The 20,621-nt window shown below is 32.6% G+C and overlaps 2 protein-coding genes across 15 annotated transcripts in view; one reads left to right on the forward strand and one right to left on the reverse strand.

Moving 5' to 3' along the window:
• The window catches only part of CASK (calcium/calmodulin dependent serine protein kinase), a 392,591-nt gene that overhangs the window by 275,228 nt on the left and 96,742 nt on the right, over positions 1 to 20,621 (forward strand). For 9 of the 13 annotated variants that reach the window (XM_031959389.1, XM_031959388.1, XM_031959394.1 and 6 more), the window contains exons 11-12: positions 8,155 to 8,172; positions 17,204 to 17,325. In XM_031959389.1, the coding sequence (XP_031815249.1) occupies positions 8,155 to 8,172; positions 17,204 to 17,325 (140 nt within the window). The remainder of the gene's footprint in view (positions 1 to 8,154; positions 8,173 to 17,203; positions 17,326 to 20,621) is intronic. The other 4 variants (XM_031959390.1, XM_031959400.1, XM_031959393.1 and 1 more) reach the window with 1 other exon arrangement.
• GPR34 (G protein-coupled receptor 34) overlaps positions 1 to 20,621 on the reverse strand; it is a 73,791-nt gene that overhangs the window by 49,418 nt on the left and 3,752 nt on the right. The gene's annotated exons all lie outside the window — the stretch shown is intronic.

A 20,621-nucleotide genomic window follows, 5' to 3' on the forward strand; every position in this document is an offset into this window, starting at 1 on the left:
TAAATATATATAAGTAGCTATGGATATGTACAAAAGTATGTATTATGCAAATAAATATTTATAAATGTATATAGTTATGTGTAATAGGTGTCTTTGTACAAAGATACATGTATGTAAATAGATATTGTGTGTATATATGTATGAGTATATTTATAGAGTTATGTGTATCTCTAGGTATAGGAATGTGTGTATATATGCACATGAATTCCTGTCTGTATATATACCTCTGTGTGTGTGTGTTTGTTTATTTATTTATTTGGGTGTTGGTGGGTAGGTATAGGTATCTGTTTGTAAAGATTTATGTATATGTGTCTGTAGACTACAGAGTAGGATAGCAAATCAGAGACAGATAGAATGTTTACTTTACAATAAATAAGAACTCAACTGAAATTAGATATTTGTGACTGTTATATGTAGATATAACTATAAATATGCATGGTTGTTAATAGGAATGTTTATACATGAATGTTTTCATTGTATGCATGACTGTATGTAGATGTATGCCCTTGTGTTTGTGTGCATATTTATTGATGGTCCTATGTGTTCTATATTGTATACAATATGCATTTCTTGAATGTGAGTTTGTGAACATGCATATAAACATATGTCAATATCTGTGTCTGTAGATGGGTGTGTGTTTGAGGAAGGCATGTGGATCTGGGCTGGCTTCAGGTATATACAGGTCTTACATATCTTGGAAAGATCTTGTGGGAGTATGTGTGTGTCTGGATCTTTGATATATATGTATGTGTCTATGTTTGTGAGTATATTTTGTCACTTTAGGTCCCTATGTATGTGTGTTTCTCTTTATGTTATGTGGAAGCCTGTGTGTGTCTCAAAATCTTTTGTATTTTTGTATGGGCGTATATCTGGGTCTGTGAGTGGGGCTTGTGAGTCTCTATGGCTATATAAATGCATATTCATGATGTGATTCTCGGTATTGACATCAGTGTATATATGTATTGTGTGGACATGTGCATCTGGATGCTTAAGGTGAAGAAGGGAAAAGTTTCTAGATGCATGTGTGAGCATATGTTTATGTATCCAAGTGTATATGTGTGTTTGAGTAAGTATGTGTATATGTGTATATATGTATATATGTATATACAGATGTGTATATATGCATATACACAAGTGTATATGTGTGTATATGTGTGTTTGTCCATTTCTCTGTCTTCATTGTGTCTCTGGGGACATATTTGTGTCTATGTGCTTATACACATTTACCTTTGTGCCTCCCCCATTTGAATATAAGGGCCTTTTGAGAAATAAAAAAATCATTTCATTCTTTATACTTGTTTCTCTATCACCCACTACAGCAGATGGTTGGCCCTTAATAAATATTACTTGATTTGATTTATGTGGGTGTGATATGTCTGTGAATGAATATATCTGTGTGGTATATCCATGTTTGTACCTAAATCTAGATTAATTTGTATAGCTGTGAGTGTGTATGCATACAGAGACACATAGAGGTCTGTGGGTGTGGTTTTTGTGACCATTTGTAGTAAATCTTTGAGCTATTGATCTCTGTGTAAGGATATATGTCTCTGGGTATGTATAGGTGTGTGTATGGGGGGGTCTTTGTGAATATATATGTATAGGTATGCACATATATATTTGTGTGCACACATACATTTTACACATAGGACTATGCTTGTGCATATCTATTTATGTGTGTGCATAAACACGTATGTTTGTGTTTAATACATCTATGTTAGGCTTCATGCAGATAACTATCATGTATGTAACATATGATTGTACAGGTTGTACTTATGTGCAGGTATATGCACATATGTGCATTGTTCTTTGTAAAGGTGTATGCATCATGATGTGAATGTGTGTACTTTGTGTATAGAGGTGCCTGTGTATATATGTGTGTTTGTGCATATTTCCTCTCCGTGCATTTATCTGAATATATAGGTATGTGAGTATGAGGAAATGGCTATAGATGTGCCGTTGTGTCTAGAAGTATCTGTATGCACGTCTCTGTAGGTACAGGCATAATCTACAGAGATGTGCATCTCTGCATGTATAGGTGTGTACGGTTGTACAGGTGTGTGTCTCTGCATGGAGAGGCAAATCTTTCTCTGTGGGTGAATTGTGTATACACACTGTCTTGGTATGTATGTTTGTAGTTATTTATTTTTGTGGGTATGAGTGCATGTTTTCATTTTCCTGGGGAACGTATGTACATACACATATACACAAATGTATGTACATTTGTGGACCTGCTTCTATAAGGGCCTGTTTATGTGTATGCATAGGTATTATGTATGTATATATCTATATCTATATAGATATAGATATTTCTGTATGTCTCTATGTGTGTTTGTGTATATGGATATCTGTGGGTTTGAGTGTGTCTGCATGTGTGTGTATACCACATATGTGTGTGCATGCATTTGTATAAGACATTCATTTAACAAAGTATTTATTAGCAAATGCTATGTAAACAGGCCCCTGTAAAGGCCTACTCTGATGTCTTATCCCAATATGGAAGTGATCCTGTGTCCTGCCAAGCTGTTGACAGATTCTGCTGTGCTGGAAACGTTTCCAGCTAGTTTGAACAATAACCTCTGATTTCTGAAGACAAATCGATAAAATAAATTCATGAAAGCTCATTACCAATAGGGCAATCACATAGTGATGAATTCTTGGCCAGGGCAGCCCATGAAACAACAATATGAGGGGCCCTCAGTCCTGTGTAGTTTCCACATTTATAGTAACAGAATAGTCAAAAAAAAGGTCAGATTGTTAAGAAGCATAGTTTTTAGAACAGCTCTAAACTAACTTGGCAGCTACTCTAAATGCCCGCTCTTTATCCAGTGACCAATGAATGTACTTGGTACTAGAAAAACTAAATCATATCTGTCAATACATTCTCATACTACATGAAATATAAAGGAAATAATAGTTAAATGGAAGAATGACTTGTTGGATATCTTTGAAGAAGCAAATAGAGTCTACAGGAAACAAGAAACATGTTAGAAGATATCTACCTGTTTTATATTGCAGTACTCAAAATACTGCAAAATAACTGAAATGTTTGGAGTTTACACACCAAACTCTATTATAAATAATGAAGATAGAAATAATTTCCATAAAGGATTCATAAAAGATGTCCCCTCAAAAGTGGAAAATATAAGTCAGGAAAAAGCAATGGGAAAGGGCCTGTGGATTTCACAGAAAGAAGCTCACACATATTGTCATCTATACTTTCTTTGATAAAAGAATTGGTAAGGACTAAACATGATGAGCATTGCATAAAATCACAATGAATGAAACTGGTAGGTGACAAGTAATGTGGCAGTCTATTCCAAATCAGCTCTGTATGTAATCATGCTACTAACTTGCTAGAAGAAAGAATAAAAATGAGAATATGGTATACTATTCAGTTGAAACAACTCAATCTTAATATACTCAAACATTATTAATTTTTGAAAATTGATAATGGAAAGAAAACTAAGGACAAGACGCAAGCTATATAATTTCATACAGAAATTTAACCAATGTAAATCAGTTGCCATATACTTTTATTGAGCATAAAGAACCTTTAAGAAAAAAACTCACTTAAAAAATATTTATTTCCATACAGAGAGCTACAACAGCCAGAGTCAACACTGATTTAGTCATTTGGGTAACTAGCATTTTGTTATACACTTATGTGCTAGGCACTGTGCTAAGCACTGGGCACACAAAGAAAGTCAAAAACAATATCTTACCTCAATAAGCTGGCATTATAATGGGGACTGGGGATGTACACAATGTGTAAATAGGTATGTATAATACTTACCACACAACATGCCACAATCATGAAGTGAAACTATGAGACAGAGCTTAGAAGAGAAAGCCTTTCAGACAAGGGGGACAGCCCGTGAAAAGATGGCAAAATACCGAACAGTATTAAGTCAAGTGTACAAAGAAGAGATCCATGCTAAGGGCAATAAAATTATTAGAGCTTTGAAGGATTAAGTTAGGAAACATTTAGAAAATATCTTAGACATTTTTGCCAATATATTACAAGATCCCACTTTGTCAATAGTAATTGATGATAGGAAAAAAATCATTTTAATTGGTTGAACAGAATACCAGTTTACCAGGCTTTTTGGTTTTTGTTTTTTACAACAAAATTTCCTGTTCATAATTACATTTTTTCAAGATTATTTGAAAAATATAACAGCATAAAAAGAAAACTAACGGTAGAATTAACTTTGATGATTCTCTCTCTGATCATAAATACCAAGGAGACATATCTGGTATGCTAACGGTAACTATCATTCTTATGAAATACATCCAACATAATGTCCAAATTGACAAAGAATATATAGCCTGTAAATGATGAGGTTTTCCAGATGCTCCTTTTGCATATGACAGGAAGCCCTAAAATACCATAGAATCCCCGGGAGAGTTCCATAATCATTTAAAAGAATTTAGCTTATCTACCAAGAAAAATACAAGTGGATAAAGCACATCTACTGCCCAAATGATGATATTAAATTAGATGGACAACCTGTAAAGCTTATCTATCTATATAGATTTCTTAGACTTTACAAGTAGACTAGAAGTTGATCCTAAAATTAAATCAGAAGATTAAGTTACATTGCCTCAGTGAAAGGTATTGTTATTCAATAGATCATTCTAATAATGCACATAAGAAAAACTAAACAGATAAAACAATTGCTTATTATCCAGATTACAACATACATTTGGAGGATCAATCCTTTGAATTAGTATGTTTGAGAGATGTTCTGCTGATAAATGATTAATAAAACTAGATTCAGACTTCTTTGTTTTTACTATCTCTGTGACTTGGCCTAATCACTTAGATTCTGTGGTCCTCAATTTCTATATTTATAAAATTGAAGATGTAGAACTAGGCTTGAGCTTTAATTCAGATTCTGCCTTGCCACTTAATGAATTTTGTGACGTTTGGTAAGGCATTTTCCCTAATTGGGCCTGTAAAATGAGGTAGGTTGACTAGATGATCTAGTTCTAAATCTATAGCTCTATATAGAATTAGAAAACTCGATTATTTATATGTCAAATGTATTAAGCAAGGTGGGGTGGGAACAGGTACTCTTTAGGGAATCCCTGTTGCACAAAAACACCTACAGAGGACCTATAGTATATCTTGTGGGGTGGTCTTTAAAAGGCTATTGGCAGGAACTAGACAGAAAAAGTATGAATCGGTTATAATTAGGACCAAGAGAGAAAATACACATACCATTAAGATCATAAACTCAATGAAACAATAAGATATTATTTAGTAGAATAAAGGCTTACAGTACTTTCATTTCTGTCACTGTCTTTTATTAATTTCTTTCTCTTTATTAGTACTTCATATTCTTAAAATGCTTTGCAGCAAAACTTAGAATGATTTCTGTTCTATTTTGAACTCAGTGGAATCTTAGTTCTGTTTTCTTATTGCGTAAATAAGAAAGTTAAGTCCCAGAACTGATTTAACTATAATTAATGTCAGAGCCAGGTTTAGAATCTGGTTTTCCTAATTCCTGTGGTGGTGTTCCTTTCCCTGAACTTTACTGTTCCTTAGAAGGCAAAGATTTAACTCTTTTTAATAGGCTGTTCGAAAACCATTCCCCATTTTTAGCACAATTCCTTCTATCCCAGTTTTCTTTGCCTCTTTTTTTTCCCAGGACTTTTTTCTTCCTCCTCTCTTCTCCTTTCTATCTAATTCCCCTTTCAAGGGATAGTAATTCACATATTGAAATCATGTTCATATTAGTTAAATTTGTGTACTTTATTCCAGTAGAATTGGTTAGCACTCCTATTGTCTTTGCATATCACATAATCCTTCTCTGAGTTATTGGATGGTCTTAGAAAAATGCTAACAGCTGAGTTTATACCTCTGCTGGCGGCCTGGTGGTAACTTTTTCTGGCTTAATTAGGCTGATACTCAAGTGAGTGATATGCAGTCTTTCACTAGGCCCATGTTTTAAAGCTTTTTTCAACTTGTTCACATTTTTCAGAATTTAAATTCTGCTGAACTAGAATTATCTCCATACCACAAGGGCACATCGAAGTAGAACTTCAGTGGAAATTATATTCAGCATGATAGTTATAATACATTTTTATAGCATCCTACAACTTACAAAATACATTCCTTACAGCAGTCCTTACAGACAAATAGTTATATATTTACAAATGGGAATGTGCTCAAATGATGCAGATAGGAAGCAGTTAGACTTTGACATAAGCCCATTTCCACTATTTTTGTCCATGATACCCCACTTTGTTGTTTTTAATAGAATATATGTGTTTGAAAGTTTATATCTATTTCTTAATGTCATTTTCAGATAAATAATTGGCATAGAATAAAATGTGGCCTTTAAAAACAACATTTATATTGTTAGTATAAGAAGAATTGGGTTGAGTATAATTTTTTTTCTTAAGAATCTGTTCCAGGATACTCTTTAAAATTATTTGGAAGTTTAGCTGAATAATTTTTTATAATAATTTCATCTCTGTAAGATTTTTCTCCTTTATTTTTTAAAAAAACTTTTATTTCTCTAGCTTTGGTGTATTTTAATTAAAAATCATGGAAAATCTCTAGTTGATTTCAAATAGTTCCTCATATCTAGAACTATAACACAGCATTTATGGGATGTAGGTTGGGTTTAAAAATTGTACTTTCCTATATGATGTTGTCTACCCAAAATTTTGAACATTAGCTGGTAACGTATGCAATTTTATTAATCATAAGATATATATGATCTATGGAGAGGGTAATTTTCTGACATTAAAAGATATGTGAATTCATTAAAAAATGCCTCTTATTGCACCCTATTTACATGTATATTGTGCCTTAGATTGTTACCTAGCTTGAGTATCCTTAAATCCCAGTATCACAATTGAGTTGGTTAAATTTCATCTCTAAATGTAAGAACTTAGAGTAGTTATTCTTGCCATCTGTAGTGAAAAATTATTTTTGTATATGACTTGTGAACTCTTATGAATGGCTAACAATTACTGAATTTTTTTAATTTATCAAGTTGGGGGGTGGCGTTATTCATACTCTTTACTGGGCTTTAATGATCTTTACAACCTAAAACCTTACCTTTAAATATTATTAAATTTATAGCATTCAGCTATTTTTATTTTTCTCACCATTATATATCAAATGTCTTTATGTAGTAGTAATTTTTTTTATCCAAAATGAGTCACATAGCAGTTTTTGTTGTTTATTGAAAGCAAACCAAAATAAATTATTCTGGTTGCAGATTATATTTTGTCTGAGCTTATATAGTGTGAGTTTTAATTTTTCTTTTAAATTGTCATCTCTTTATAACCATATTTTCCCAACTTTTTATCTCAGTTCTTCCTTTCTTGTAATTAACATTTTGGAATGGAAAAAATACGTTAATTTACTTGATTTTACAAAACAGTCATTCTACTGCATCTTTCCATTAAAGTTTTTGTGGTGATTTTTAACAATATATTAATTACAGAGCACGTGTTATTTTCAAGGATGAGCATTATCAACATAGTTTAACTTTACACTGCAGAGAATAAGTTTCTTACAACATTTCTTAAAGAGCTTTTGAACTTGTGGTGCAGTTACTTAGCATGTCATTAAAGGTAATTGAGCTAAAATTTGTATAAACCTATCAAGGTAAGGAATCATTTAGAAGCATTTGAAAAATTAGAATCTTTTAAGATCATTTTGGAATTAATCAAATATATAGTTCATAACAAAAAAAAGCTTAGCATTATTTCTTGCAGTGGAAAATTTTATTTTCTGCAAATACTTTTTTCCATTTTGTATACATTTCTTATTCCCTGAAATTTTAAGATTTATTCTTGTTTTCCATATCAGAATCACTTTAAGTCTTATGTGATAAACAATGTAACATTAGTTTTAGTCTATTTAACAGTAATTCAAATCAGTATTCTGTCCTTGTGCTCGAACAGAAGCATTGAGAATCAGACCTTATTAATTTTTGATGTTTAAAATTCACAGATTTTTCTCTTAATCCCAGTAAATTTTTTCAGGTAACACAGGGTCCCATTTTATTGGGCTGATGTTGGATCCAGCTTTTTGTGGCTTATCTAGTATGCCCAATTCTGGCTTTATAACTTGCTTGATCTGAAATCAGACTTTTGTTGTTTGTCTATATGCTGCCTTCCTACTAGGACTTCTAGCAGCAGAAAGTAGGTATCCCTTCATTTTCCTCTAAGGCTTATCTTTCTGCAAGTGTTTGGCTTTGCATGTTTAAAAATATTCAAATTGATTTCTTTGTGGCTGTTAGACATTTAATTTAAATTTTAACACTGCCAACTAACCAACTAAAAAATAATGTGTGTAGCAAGTATACTATTTTTAAGACATTACTGAATGAATCAACATTAATAATCTCTTTGATAATACATTTCATGAACCCAGGCAGTATTAAAATTTTACCTTCATTTAACATTACTGATCTAAATTTCAAGAAGATATATAATAAATGTTAGGGAAAAGATATGTTTGCTTTTCCTACTTTGTTTTCAAGAAAATTTTTCAGAGTAGAAGTAAATTTAAATATAAATGGTCTATATATGTTAGTAGATGCTTTTAAAATAACCTTAAATATCCCTGCTTGACTTTTTATCATTGTTTTAAAATGATTAATATGGATCTGTTCAGTGTATTTATAGTATCATGTTCATAAAAAAATCTGAGTCATAAAATGACTAGTTCTGTAAACAATAACATGAGAAACAAAGACTTTATTACAAACTGAAATGCTTTGAGTATATCAAGAAATTGAAAATTAAATTACAACACAAAAAGGAAGTTTAGGAGCTTTGAATTCTGAGGATTGAACTCATGGTTTCTTTAAACTTGATTTCATTAGTTAGGCTCTATTACAAAACAGAACATCTTTCATTAAGCAAAAATTGTTGTTTTGACTACAGTTAATTTATTCTTGAATTAGGATCTTCTTCCAGTTATACACTATATTTTTATTAAATTATGACTGAAATATATTTTATTTCTATTTAATCTGCAAGCCCTGTTGTTTTCATTTGGAGTCAGAAATAGGCAGGTGGAATCTGACTTTATGCCTGATCTCATAAAATCATAGATCTAGAGCTGAAAGGAAGTACCTAGTCCAACCAGGTCATGTTATATAAAGGGGCGGAAATTGCTAAAGGAAGTTAAGTGACATATCTGCTGTCTCAATAGAAAAAGCATCCCAATTTGAGCCCAGATGCTCCAGGATCAATTCACTTTTTCCTAGACTCACATGGGCTTTTATGTCATTTGGCATATTTGATTTAGCAAAGTATTTAGTCTCCTCTGGCTTATTTACTAACAGAGAAATTTTTAAGTTTCCATATAAAAAAGATGGGCTATTTTGGCAGGATGCTATATAATAATATTGAATATTACTATTATAACCATGGCATATTAAATACTGAAACAAATAAAACTCTAGCCTGTTAGTTACCAGTATAATAACATGCTTTAATAATTAATGCAGTACCGATCACATTTGCAAAGTAATGTGGGAGATTAAAAAGTTGTTATCTTGATGATTGAAGAAAACTTTTAAAGTTACCATAATTCTCTTTTTATTAATAGTTTTTAATACATTACTCTGAGTGTAGACATTGCTTTAATTAATTATCAAGCACAAATTGTATATCTGTCATTGGAAAATATAAAAGAAATGCAAGATATGATCTTTCTCTGTTACTGTGCTCTCCAAATTTTTGTTCAAGTATATTGTGTTTATCCTTCTGCCCTTGCTTACAGTTATTTTTGGTTGACCAGTCTTCTTTCTTTCCTTATTTAATATTTTCTTTTTATAATTAAAATTTCCTAGGATTTATACAATTATCATGCAGGGTAGAATAGGAAAGGTATAAATAGTTAACAGATTATATATATTTCCAACTTTCTCCATAATAATAGCAGAAGATTTTTGGAAGACATTTATACCACATAGTATTTTTAGTAAATACCTGGTCACAGATAAGATTTGTTTAATTATACAAAATGAGAATGTGATTTATGCAAAAAGTTGAGGAAGAGAGAAGGGATGAGGAAATGCCTAAAGGCAGTGCATTATTGCTTTCTAAGTTTATCGATATACACAGTTAATGGAAATTTGACAACCTCTATAAAATGAACCACACATGATTAATAGATCTTAGGAACATTTATTAAAAGAGTTGTTGAAATAGAAAGAAGTTGAAAGTGACTCATTAAAATCCTTTGTTTTTATTTTTAATTCAAAATTAATTTGCTCATAAGATTACTTTTCTGTGACTGACTTATTAATTTTGTTTAACTCCACCTTTAAACAAATTTACATGGAAATTTTATGTGATAATCTCTTAGGAAATTTTGCAAATAATAACTAGATTTTCATTCATGTAGTTCTCACAGATATTAATGCATTATCTTCCTGTTTACCCCCAAACATTGAAATCATTTCCAGATATCTATGAGTCCTTGTTACTGGCACCTTGATTATCCTGATCATATAGTTTTCAACCTTCTCATATCTAGCATTTTATATCATATTTGCATTATACCATTTTAGACCTATCTTTTTTATAGAACTATACCATCTCTCAAATCCTGAATTACATAATCTTACTCTCATTATAATCTCTTATCCTTTCACCCGTCAAACTCACACTAAACTTGCTTTTGCCTCGACCTGTTTTCTCCAGACTATTTCCCCCAATCAGCCTTTTCAGGCCTAAATAGTTAGATTTTTAAACTCCTCATTTTATAATCTCTATTTCATCTGTCCTCATCCCTGAATAATCCCTAACTATCATCCAGTTTCTCCATTTATATGTTACTGAGCATTCCTAAAAAAAAAAAAAAAAGTTGAGAAATTGAACTACAGATATATATTAGTGTAAAGTGTCAGAAGTGCTAGATACTCCTTTACTTGCTTCTTCTTGATTCCTTATAGTGCAGTAGAAAGAGCCCTGTGTCTGGGGTCAGAGAACCTGCATTCAAATCCTATCCCAGCACCTTGGGCAAAGTACTTTACCTATCTGGATCTCAGTTTCCTCATCTGTAAAATAAGAGGGGGACTGGATGGCATCTTAGGCCCCTTTCAGTTCCAACTCTGATTTTATGATCACATAAATGTTCAGAACCTTTCTTTTTCCTCTAATTCTTCTAAGCAGGCAATTTAGTCTCCTGTTTCTTGTCTTGAAGACAAGAATTTCCCCAAGGCCCTTCCCTCTTTCTGACTTCCTCTTTAATGTTGAGGATACCTGGTTTGTGACCTAGGTGTCATCCTTAACTCTCTCACTCAGTTCCTTCTCACACAGACAAATAACCATCTGTTGCTAAAAAACCTATTAATTTACTTTTGTAACATTTCTCATATACACCCCCTTGCCTCGTCTGACCCCACCAGCACCTTTGTGCCTTATCATCTTGTGTACCTAGTCTATTGGCCATAGGCTTCTGATTGGTATGCTTGCCACATCTGTCCCCATTCCAGTACATCTTTCATTCAGAAAACAAAGTGATCTTTCTAAAGCAGAAGTCTAACCATGTCACTGTGGTACTCTAGCAATTCCCTATCACCTCCAGGATCAAATATAAAATCCTCTTGTTTAGAGTTAGAATTTAGAGTATTACTGCATAATACCATAGATACATCCCTTTCTAGTATTCTTATGCTTTACATACTACTACCACCACCTCTCAACATATTTCTAATTCGGTGACATTGACTTCCTTGCAGTTCCTCACACAAGACTGTCCATCTCATGCTCTGGGCTATCCCCCGTGTCAACAAAAACCTCCTACCTCTTCTCTGCCTCCCGACTTCCCTGGCTTTCTTCAGTCTCAACTAAAATCCCACCTTAATTTTAGTGCTTTCCCTTGTTAGTTTTTTCAATTTTATTCTATATATAGTGTCCTTAGGCATAGTCATTTGCATATCATTTCCTCCCTTAGAATGACAGCTTTTCAAAGGAAGAGATTTATTTTTGCCTTTCTTTGTATTTCTGCTATTTGCCAAGGTTCCTGCAACATAATAGATTAAAAAATGTTTATTGTCTGAATGACTGATTGGTATATTTTAGCATCTTCCCTGTAACATTTTCCCTTCTAGTCACAGAAGAAATGTCCCTATTCCCCTTGATTCCTATTCCTATTCTCTCTCTCCTTCCCTCTCTGCCTCCTTTTCTCCCTATCTCTCCCTCCCTTCCTTCCTCCCTCCCTCTCTCTTCTCTTCTCTTCAGTTCTAATATTTTATCCATCGCATCACTTAGGTGCCTTCGTTTAAGTCATTGATAAAATGATGAACAGAATAATATCAAGGACAGAAGCCTATCAAAATTAAATCAATTTGTTCACTTCCACTTATTTACCTAGTCCTGAATCTGACAATGCTGCCATCCTTCCCATATCCATCTATCCTGTCTACAAAAAACACTGTAAAAATCTTTGTTATAACTTTTACTAAAATCAAGGTATAAATTATCTGAAACATTATCTTGATGTTCTTTGCCAAAACAACAAAAAGGTACTTGAGTCTTGTATAACTTTTCATTGAATTACTTTATAGTGATCATTGTATCTTTTTCTAACTTTTCACAAACCATGCAATTCTAACTACTCACAAACCATGCAAAAAATGCATTCTAGAATTTAAACAGTAAGCTCATTTGTCTCTTTGATGTAACAAACCAACTTCCCATCTTGGAAAACAATGCCATCCTTTCTTTATGTTTTTTCATTGGTTCATAGATTTCATAGCAGTGATTCATTGGGTTTTCATCATCAAAGTGATTCAACAAGCACATCTGTATGTTGTCTTACAGTATTCTGGAAACAGTTCACCCAAATCTAGTCACTTGAACTCACTGAGGACAAATTTGTACTCTCTACTAACCTTGGCTTTTCCATTCTCTGTGAACTACTTTTCCCTGTTCTTCATAGTCCAAAGATCTTGGAGGAAAAACTGAAACAAAATGGGAGCTATGCCTTTTCTTCTTCTCTCAATCCTTTGTCATCCTGAACAAGCAGTAGTTAGCTTTTCCTGCCCCTGATATATATTTTTTGTCATTCTTGTTTTCTTTAGCATCTTTCATAAGCTTTAGCTCATTCTACAATCTTCATATTTTCTGAATCTTTACCTATAGGACTGAGCAACTTTTTTAATTCTTGTTTTGTTATTAATTTTTCCTTTTATCTTGACTATAGATCTTTTTATAATCTTCTCATAAGTGAGTCTCCATATACAGCCACATCTATATCATTAAATAAGCCTATTTCTTTGTTGAGATGATAATGGTTTACTTTGTAACAATTTCCTATTGAAAATCTTCCATTCACTTTGAGCTGACTTTCCCTTTAGAGTTTCGGGACTTAACTTTTTGAAATCTGCTTTTTTAAAGTTCAAATTATGCCTGAAATTCCCCTCTTTATCTATAATTAACTCTGAAGGCATGGTTGCCTATTCCCAAGATTTCTCCTTCATTATTCAGTATTTTTTTTATTGCTCAGAAATAGACTTTCCCCTTATTACTTCTTCTATCATCTTCTGAAAATTGAAATTATTAGCAAGGCAAAATTTTCACAATGAGAAAAATTCATTAGATATTTACTTAAGCATATGCCCTTCATTATTTCATATAATTTAGCCTCTAATTTGCATATTCACACATGGATAGACTTCTTTTTAAGTTAGTCTTCTAGCATTAAAAAAAATCACATAAGTAATCTGTCAGAAAATTGTTGCTGGACATAGATAAGATGGAAATAGTAAAAATTTTGTAATCAAGTAACTCACAATTATATTGATTAAAATTAATTTAAGATAGCCACATTACAAATATAATTGGTGATTTTTCTGTTAATTCTGTAGCATTTTTTATTCCTCCACCTCTTGCATCGTTGCCTGTTGAGACCTTTGTTTTTTAATCAATCTGTCAGTAAACATTTATTAGTTCTTACTGTGTTCTAGGAACTATGCTACATGCTGTATACAACAGTGAAAGGTAAAGACAGTCCCTGTTCACAGGGAGCTTACAGTCTAATAAAAGAGACAAGATGCAAATAACTCCATATAAACAACCCATGTACAGAATAAATTGAAATAAACAAAGGAATTAAGGGAAATCAGAAAAGGCTTTAGAAAGTAAGGTTTTAGCTGAGATTTGAAAGAAGTGATGAGGAAGGGGAGGTATTCCAGATATAAACGAGAGTCAATGAAAATGCCTCTCTGGAGAGACTGTCTTGTGCAGGGAATAGCACATAAGCTGGTGGCATTGATTAGAGTCAGATGATAGGTGTATGAAGACTAGAAAGGAAGAGAACAGGTTGTACACTGCATAAATGTCAGTATTTTATATTTGATCCTGGAGGAGACAGGAAGCTACTGGAGTTTATTTTATAGCAGAGTTACATGGGAAAGCCTGTGCTTTTAGAAAGATCACTTTGACAGCTAAATGAAAATGAACATCGTCTGTCAGTATCTTCTCTATCCTTCCTGGACATCATCCACTTAAAAAATGGAGAGACACAGCTAAAGTGATTTCCAGCTTTTCTACCTCATTCATTCAGAAGAAAATTGAGGGCCAAAAGAAGAACTGTAAAAAGAACTGGGCTGGTCCATACCATTCTAGAAAGAGCAGCTGATACAAGCACAGACTTCTCTTGCATGGCTTCATTTCTATACTAAAAATGTTAGTGTTGTTGTTTAAATCAGATTTGAATTTTAAAAGGAGGGACAGTACCTTTTATCATCCATTCTGTAAGTTCGATATTCTTTTTTAAATTAAAATCAACTATATTAAATCCCTAATGTGGAGATTTAATGTGGATTGCCAAGTAGTTTTGATTTAAGCCTCAAATTTTTACCTCAGATGGTTATACATATGTTACAAATATCTAGATTTTAATGAAAACCTTAAAATTTTAATTGTCTTCCTGACAGCACTTTTATGAAATTCCCAATCAGCCAATCATTGTTTATTCAGAAGTCCTAAAATCATATTAATCATCACTATAATTAAAACAGAAAAGTGAACACACAATAGAGTTTGGCTTTATCACATTATGGGATATTATATAGGATATAGGATCTGTAGGAAACAATGTGATGTGGTAGATATAGACCCCACCCCCTTGGAGTCAGGATCTCAATACCATTTCCGACATATACTGACTGTGACACTACACAAGTCACTTAACCTCTCAGTGAGCAAATCAAACCTTTAAGAATTTAAGTTAAAAAGAATTACTGCTCTTTATTCACTGGTGTAAGAAGTATTCTTCACTGGAATTAATAAGCACTTATTAAGTACCTCTTCTGTTCCAGGAATTTGAAACTAATATTAGGTATCAAAATATAGATTAATGAGAGTAATAAGCTTAGTTAATGAGATTATCTGATAGAGATGGGAATTCTATCAAGTAAAATATGCTCATGATTATTAGTACTTTAGAAGACAATTGTATCTGTGTAATGAAAATGCCTTGAAAATATGTTAATACCCTCTTGATTATAGTTTTTAATTAAGATATTTTATCCTAATTGATTATTTTCTTAATTTTTAGTAAGCAGTATTTTTCCCCTTCTCAGTAGGATAATCTAATAAAAGGAATAAAAAAATTTAAAGAGCTTTATATATTCTATATATTCTAGTTATAGGAAAAGCCATCTTACCCTGAGAAAACAAGATATTGACCCTTAATCTAATTAAAAAGAGGTGCCATTTCAGATTGTTAAAGGTTTTTATTTAGTGAATGTTCACCCTTTAGTATTCTTGCCATTTAGTTACAAATAAAGTTGATACTGTTAATATTTCTTGGTAAATTAGAAGTTCTAGCAAGGTAAAGAATTTCCCCTACCAAAGTCTTAGAAAGTTGCCTAGGAACCTGAAAAAGTGGTCAAATATTTTTCCAAAGTTACAGAACCAATGTGTTAAAGGCTAACTTGGATATTTGAATTCACTGAATTGTGCAGTAGGTCTTGTTAGGTTTTTCTCATTCACTCTAATTTTATGCCATAACTACAAACAGAAGGAAGAGGTAATCTCCCATATTACATTGTAATCTAAAGATTAAGAATAACTTTTGTGATGCTGAATTTGTGCAGTATATATCAGAATTACTTGCTTGCCTTTTTTTTTTTTAATGCTGTTTCCCATTTATTAACATCCTTGGTTTGTAGCTGTGAAGTCTAATAAGAAAGGAAAAAGTGACAACTACTCTTGGCTTACAAAGACTATCTTATTCTATTAATAAAATGCCAAACTTATATTCCCGCTAATAGTGTTAAGTAGGGATTCCATAGTATCAGTAATGCTATATTTCTTTTCCTTCTCTAAATAAGAAGCGAAGGACTAGAAATTATTTTTCCATATCTTTGCATATTAATAGTAACAAAATAAAGCATCTGTCATTTCCATTAAAACTGGTGAATAAGAAAACTCAAGTTTGGTTAAAAGAGATAAAACATATAATATGCTACATATATTATAGCCATCTTTATTATTGTTCAAGAAGGCCATTAACAGAAATATTGAAAAATGAATGACTAACAATTGCCTTTGGTTGGACTTGTTACTAACTTCTTATAAGAATCCTTTCCAGTCTTTTTCCATGATTTTATTATATTTGTTGTGGACAACATGATGTCCACATGAATCTGGATGCTTAAATGATCTTCATGATCAAAGATTAAACAGTTTCATTGTACCTGAAGACAGTCAAATCATAAGATACATGAATACATCTAAAGTGGCTTACTAATTGCTAATTATAATATAATTATACTATTTAATACTTAAGCTAGGTAGCAAAATTAGAAATTTGAAATCAAACAAAGCAATCCTTTTTGTCGTTCTGTTGTTTTTACATTTAAGTCAATAATTTAAGAGGTTATTAAACCTACTTTACAGTATAATTTGATACACAAAGATCCATTTATAGATTATCTTTAGTTGATGAGATGAAATAAGGAAGCTTTATTAGCATCCAGATAAGACAAATCTGGATGCTTTCGAAAAGATAAATTCAAGAAACTATACCACTGTTAAAAAGGAATGAAATCACTCAAGAAGTTTGGCTTTCAGTAAAGATTCTAGCCTTTGCAGTTCTAATGTTAATTTATTACATTGAAGTGAAAAATTCTGTTTCAGAGATTAGTTTACCAATCAATGACTTTTTTTTCTTGCAATTTATTTTCTGTTTGTTTACCTGTAGGAGCAGTCTCACAGGTGCTAGACAGCCTGGAGGAAATTCATGCACTTACAGACTGCAGTGAAAAGGATTTAGATTTTCTACACAGTGTTTTCCAGGATCAGCATCTCCACACACTGCTAGATGTAAGTCCCCTTCTATCCATATATTCTACATTTAATATGCCAGTTTACTTTCAGCAAGTCTCAGACCTTTTTTATTTACTTTAATTCTATAAGAAATAATGTGGAAAGATCAAGATAGATTGAACATTGAAATACAATTCAGTATATATTGTCTTCTCCATAATACATATGAATTCAAAAAATTTAAGTTACAATGAAGCTTAAGAATTCTCATCACTTGCTAAGATTTCTGGAAACATTTAGATGTTTTTATCATACACATGTGTTACCTTAAATTCTACAGCTGAAATATACTTAGTGAATTAAATATTTGCTTAGTTCTTTAGTCATTAGTTGATGATACTGTATTAGTATTTTAAAATGGAAGCAGTCAAGTGTTTTTTTAAAATATATATGGTTTTTTAGTTTTGAACCAATTTGTTGGTTTTCTTGGGTCAGCTAATATAGTTTTATCATACTCCATATTCTTTCATCTTTCTTCCTATCTATTTTGAAGGGTTATTTTAATGGTCTACCTCATTTTAGAATACCTGTGCCAATAAGTTTTTTTTTAAACAAGAAAACATTTGATAAACTCCAGGGACAAAGATTATTAGAATATATGAACTTCACAAAATATTTAGCATTCATGCACGTAACTTACCATTGATTCATTAAACTGATATTTATTGTGTCTACTAAGTGTGCCAAGCCCTGGAAATAACATAAGAGAAATGAAGAAACAATTCCTGTCCTCATCACACTTGGTTTATCCTAAAAATATAGTATGTAAATAGATACAAGATGATTTGAGGAAGGAGAATGCACTTAACGGCTAGGAAGATGAGGAAAAAGGATGACTTTTAGGAGTGACAGCTGAACTTATTCTTGAAGGAAGCTAAAGACTAAAAAGTGAAGATGAAGAAGGGATATAGTTCATATAAGGCGATGTACAGTCTTTTTAAAAGCACAAGATTTGGGAGATTGGATATTAAGTTTGGAGAATACCGTAGCAGCAGTTTTGCCTGAAACATGGAGTAGGTACATAGGAGTCATGTGAATGAAACTGGAAAAGTGGGCTCAAATCAGAATGTGAAGGACTGTGAATGCCATGGTGAGATTATATTTTATCCTAGATATACTTAGGTCACTGAAGATTTCTGAGCAGGAGAGTAAATGCCCAGGTCTGTTCTTTAGAAAGATTATTTTTATAGTTGAGTAGGGGATGGATTAAAAAGAAACATACTACAAGCAGGGACATCAATTAGGAAGCTATTGTAATAGCATGCAACTGTGAAAAGCCAGAAGACTTGGGTTCAAATTAAGTCTCTTCTACTTAACTAGTTTTCATTAACTAGTAACACTGAGTATGTCCCTTTACTCTCTCTGGGCCTCAATTCCTTTGAGTGCAAAATGAGGGAATTGGACTAAGTGACCTCTAAAGTTTCTTTAGTCCTATACAGACTTTACTGCAAATACATGATATAGCGTATCTAAATAATCCAGCCACATATGGGCCCTGCCTTATCCACATCTAGCCTTCTCTGCACCAGTTTGTTTCAGGTCCAGAATATATTCATTCTCCTTGGGAAGCTCATATTTTAGGTGTGCCTCCCAACTTGTCTAAGTGAGTGAACATGAATCACATATAATCAATCTACTTGATTTCTAGGAACTTTTTACATCACTCTCATGGTAACATTCAGCCCAATTACACTGAGAACTATCCACCTGCCAGAAGAGATTGCCTGGAGTTCAAAGCACACATACTTTTCACCATCAGTACCACCAGCAGGAAATGAAATTTTAAAAGTTCACTTTGAGTCAAGACCCAAATTTTCCCTGTTACTATCTTACCAAGATCTCAATCAAAGGAATCAGTGGATTTGGGACCATTCCTAGTACACTCTGAGAAAAATAGTCTTCAAAGTCTCTCTTTAACTTGGGGCACCAAAAAGTATTACAAAACCCTTCTTTTGCTCAAGAATGGTTGCCTGCCTTAGACCCCTATCTAAAAAGAATTCTTTTTCTCTCATTTGAGAATTTACAGCTTGCCACCTGACCTAGAGGCAGTTAGGTAGTACAGTGGATAGAGTGCCAGCCACGGAGTCAGGATAACTCATTTTCCAGAATTCAGAGGTGGCTTCAGATATTTACTAACTTTAAGTGACCTTAGGTAAGTCACTTCATCTTCCTCATTTATAAAATGAGCTGGAGAAGGAAATGGCAAACTATTCTTATATTTTTTCCAAGAAAACCCCAAATAGGATTAGAAAGAATTAGACGCTACTAAATAACAACAAAAATCTGACCCAGCCAGTCCATTATCCATTTGTCTATTGCCTTACATCCCATGGTACCACTCCATAAAAAGAATATTGATTCTTAGCAAAAATCCAGGTCATAAATCATAGGCTCATAGATTTAAATCTAGAAGGTATATTGATAACCTCTCATTTTTTACAGATGAGGAAACTGAGACTACAGGTTGAGATTTTACTAGGGTCACATGGTTATTAATTATATAATGCAGTATTTAAACTAGAACCTTCCTGACTCCAGAGTCCAAATATTCCCATTTCTCACTAAATCCTTCTGGTGCCATCTCAACTTAACTAAGTTATATAATTTTTGGTGTCCATCACTTTCCCATAGTGCTTGTATCCCCAGAATTTTATATTAAAATTAGTGATGTTGGCTCAATTAAAAATGGCGCCATACCATTTACCAAGGCTGGTAAAAAAAATACCAGCCTTGAAGTCAGAAGAATCTGAGTTCAAATCCGGGGATAAGTTCAAAACTTAATTCCAATTGCCGCACACCAAAAAAATTAGTAAAAATAATTATTTTTAAAAATTAGTTGTATCTAGATTCTAGCCCATATCAAAAACTAACAATTGGATTTCTCAATTTGACACCAAAAAGAGCTTGTCCACACAAGTTATTTAAATCCTAATTCCTCACTTTGCAGCTCTTTACAGTTTTCTATCGCCTATGTCTGTACTTAACCAATGAACATATTAATAGATGATCCAGAATCCACTAGTCAGAACAGTCATCCCATTCTTCTTCTGCCATCCAAAATTCTAGGTCCAATTGGATGTAAGTGTCTGATTTATTCACAAAGAATAATTACCTCATCTGTGTGCCCCTCCTGCTGCCCTATCCTGGTTAAAAGGCTCAGGCATTTATAGAAACCCAGCACAGAAAACATCAAATTAAATATATAGCAGCTCTCTTAATCAGTGGGACTCCATTTCCCTTCAATAACAGGACACTCAGTTTTGCCCTTGATAACTAATTTTAGTTACCAATAT

Source organism: Sarcophilus harrisii, chromosome 3 (genome assembly GCF_902635505.1).
Source record: "Sarcophilus harrisii chromosome 3, mSarHar1.11, whole genome shotgun sequence".
Classification (NCBI taxonomy): domain Eukaryota; kingdom Metazoa; phylum Chordata; class Mammalia; order Dasyuromorphia; family Dasyuridae; genus Sarcophilus; species Sarcophilus harrisii.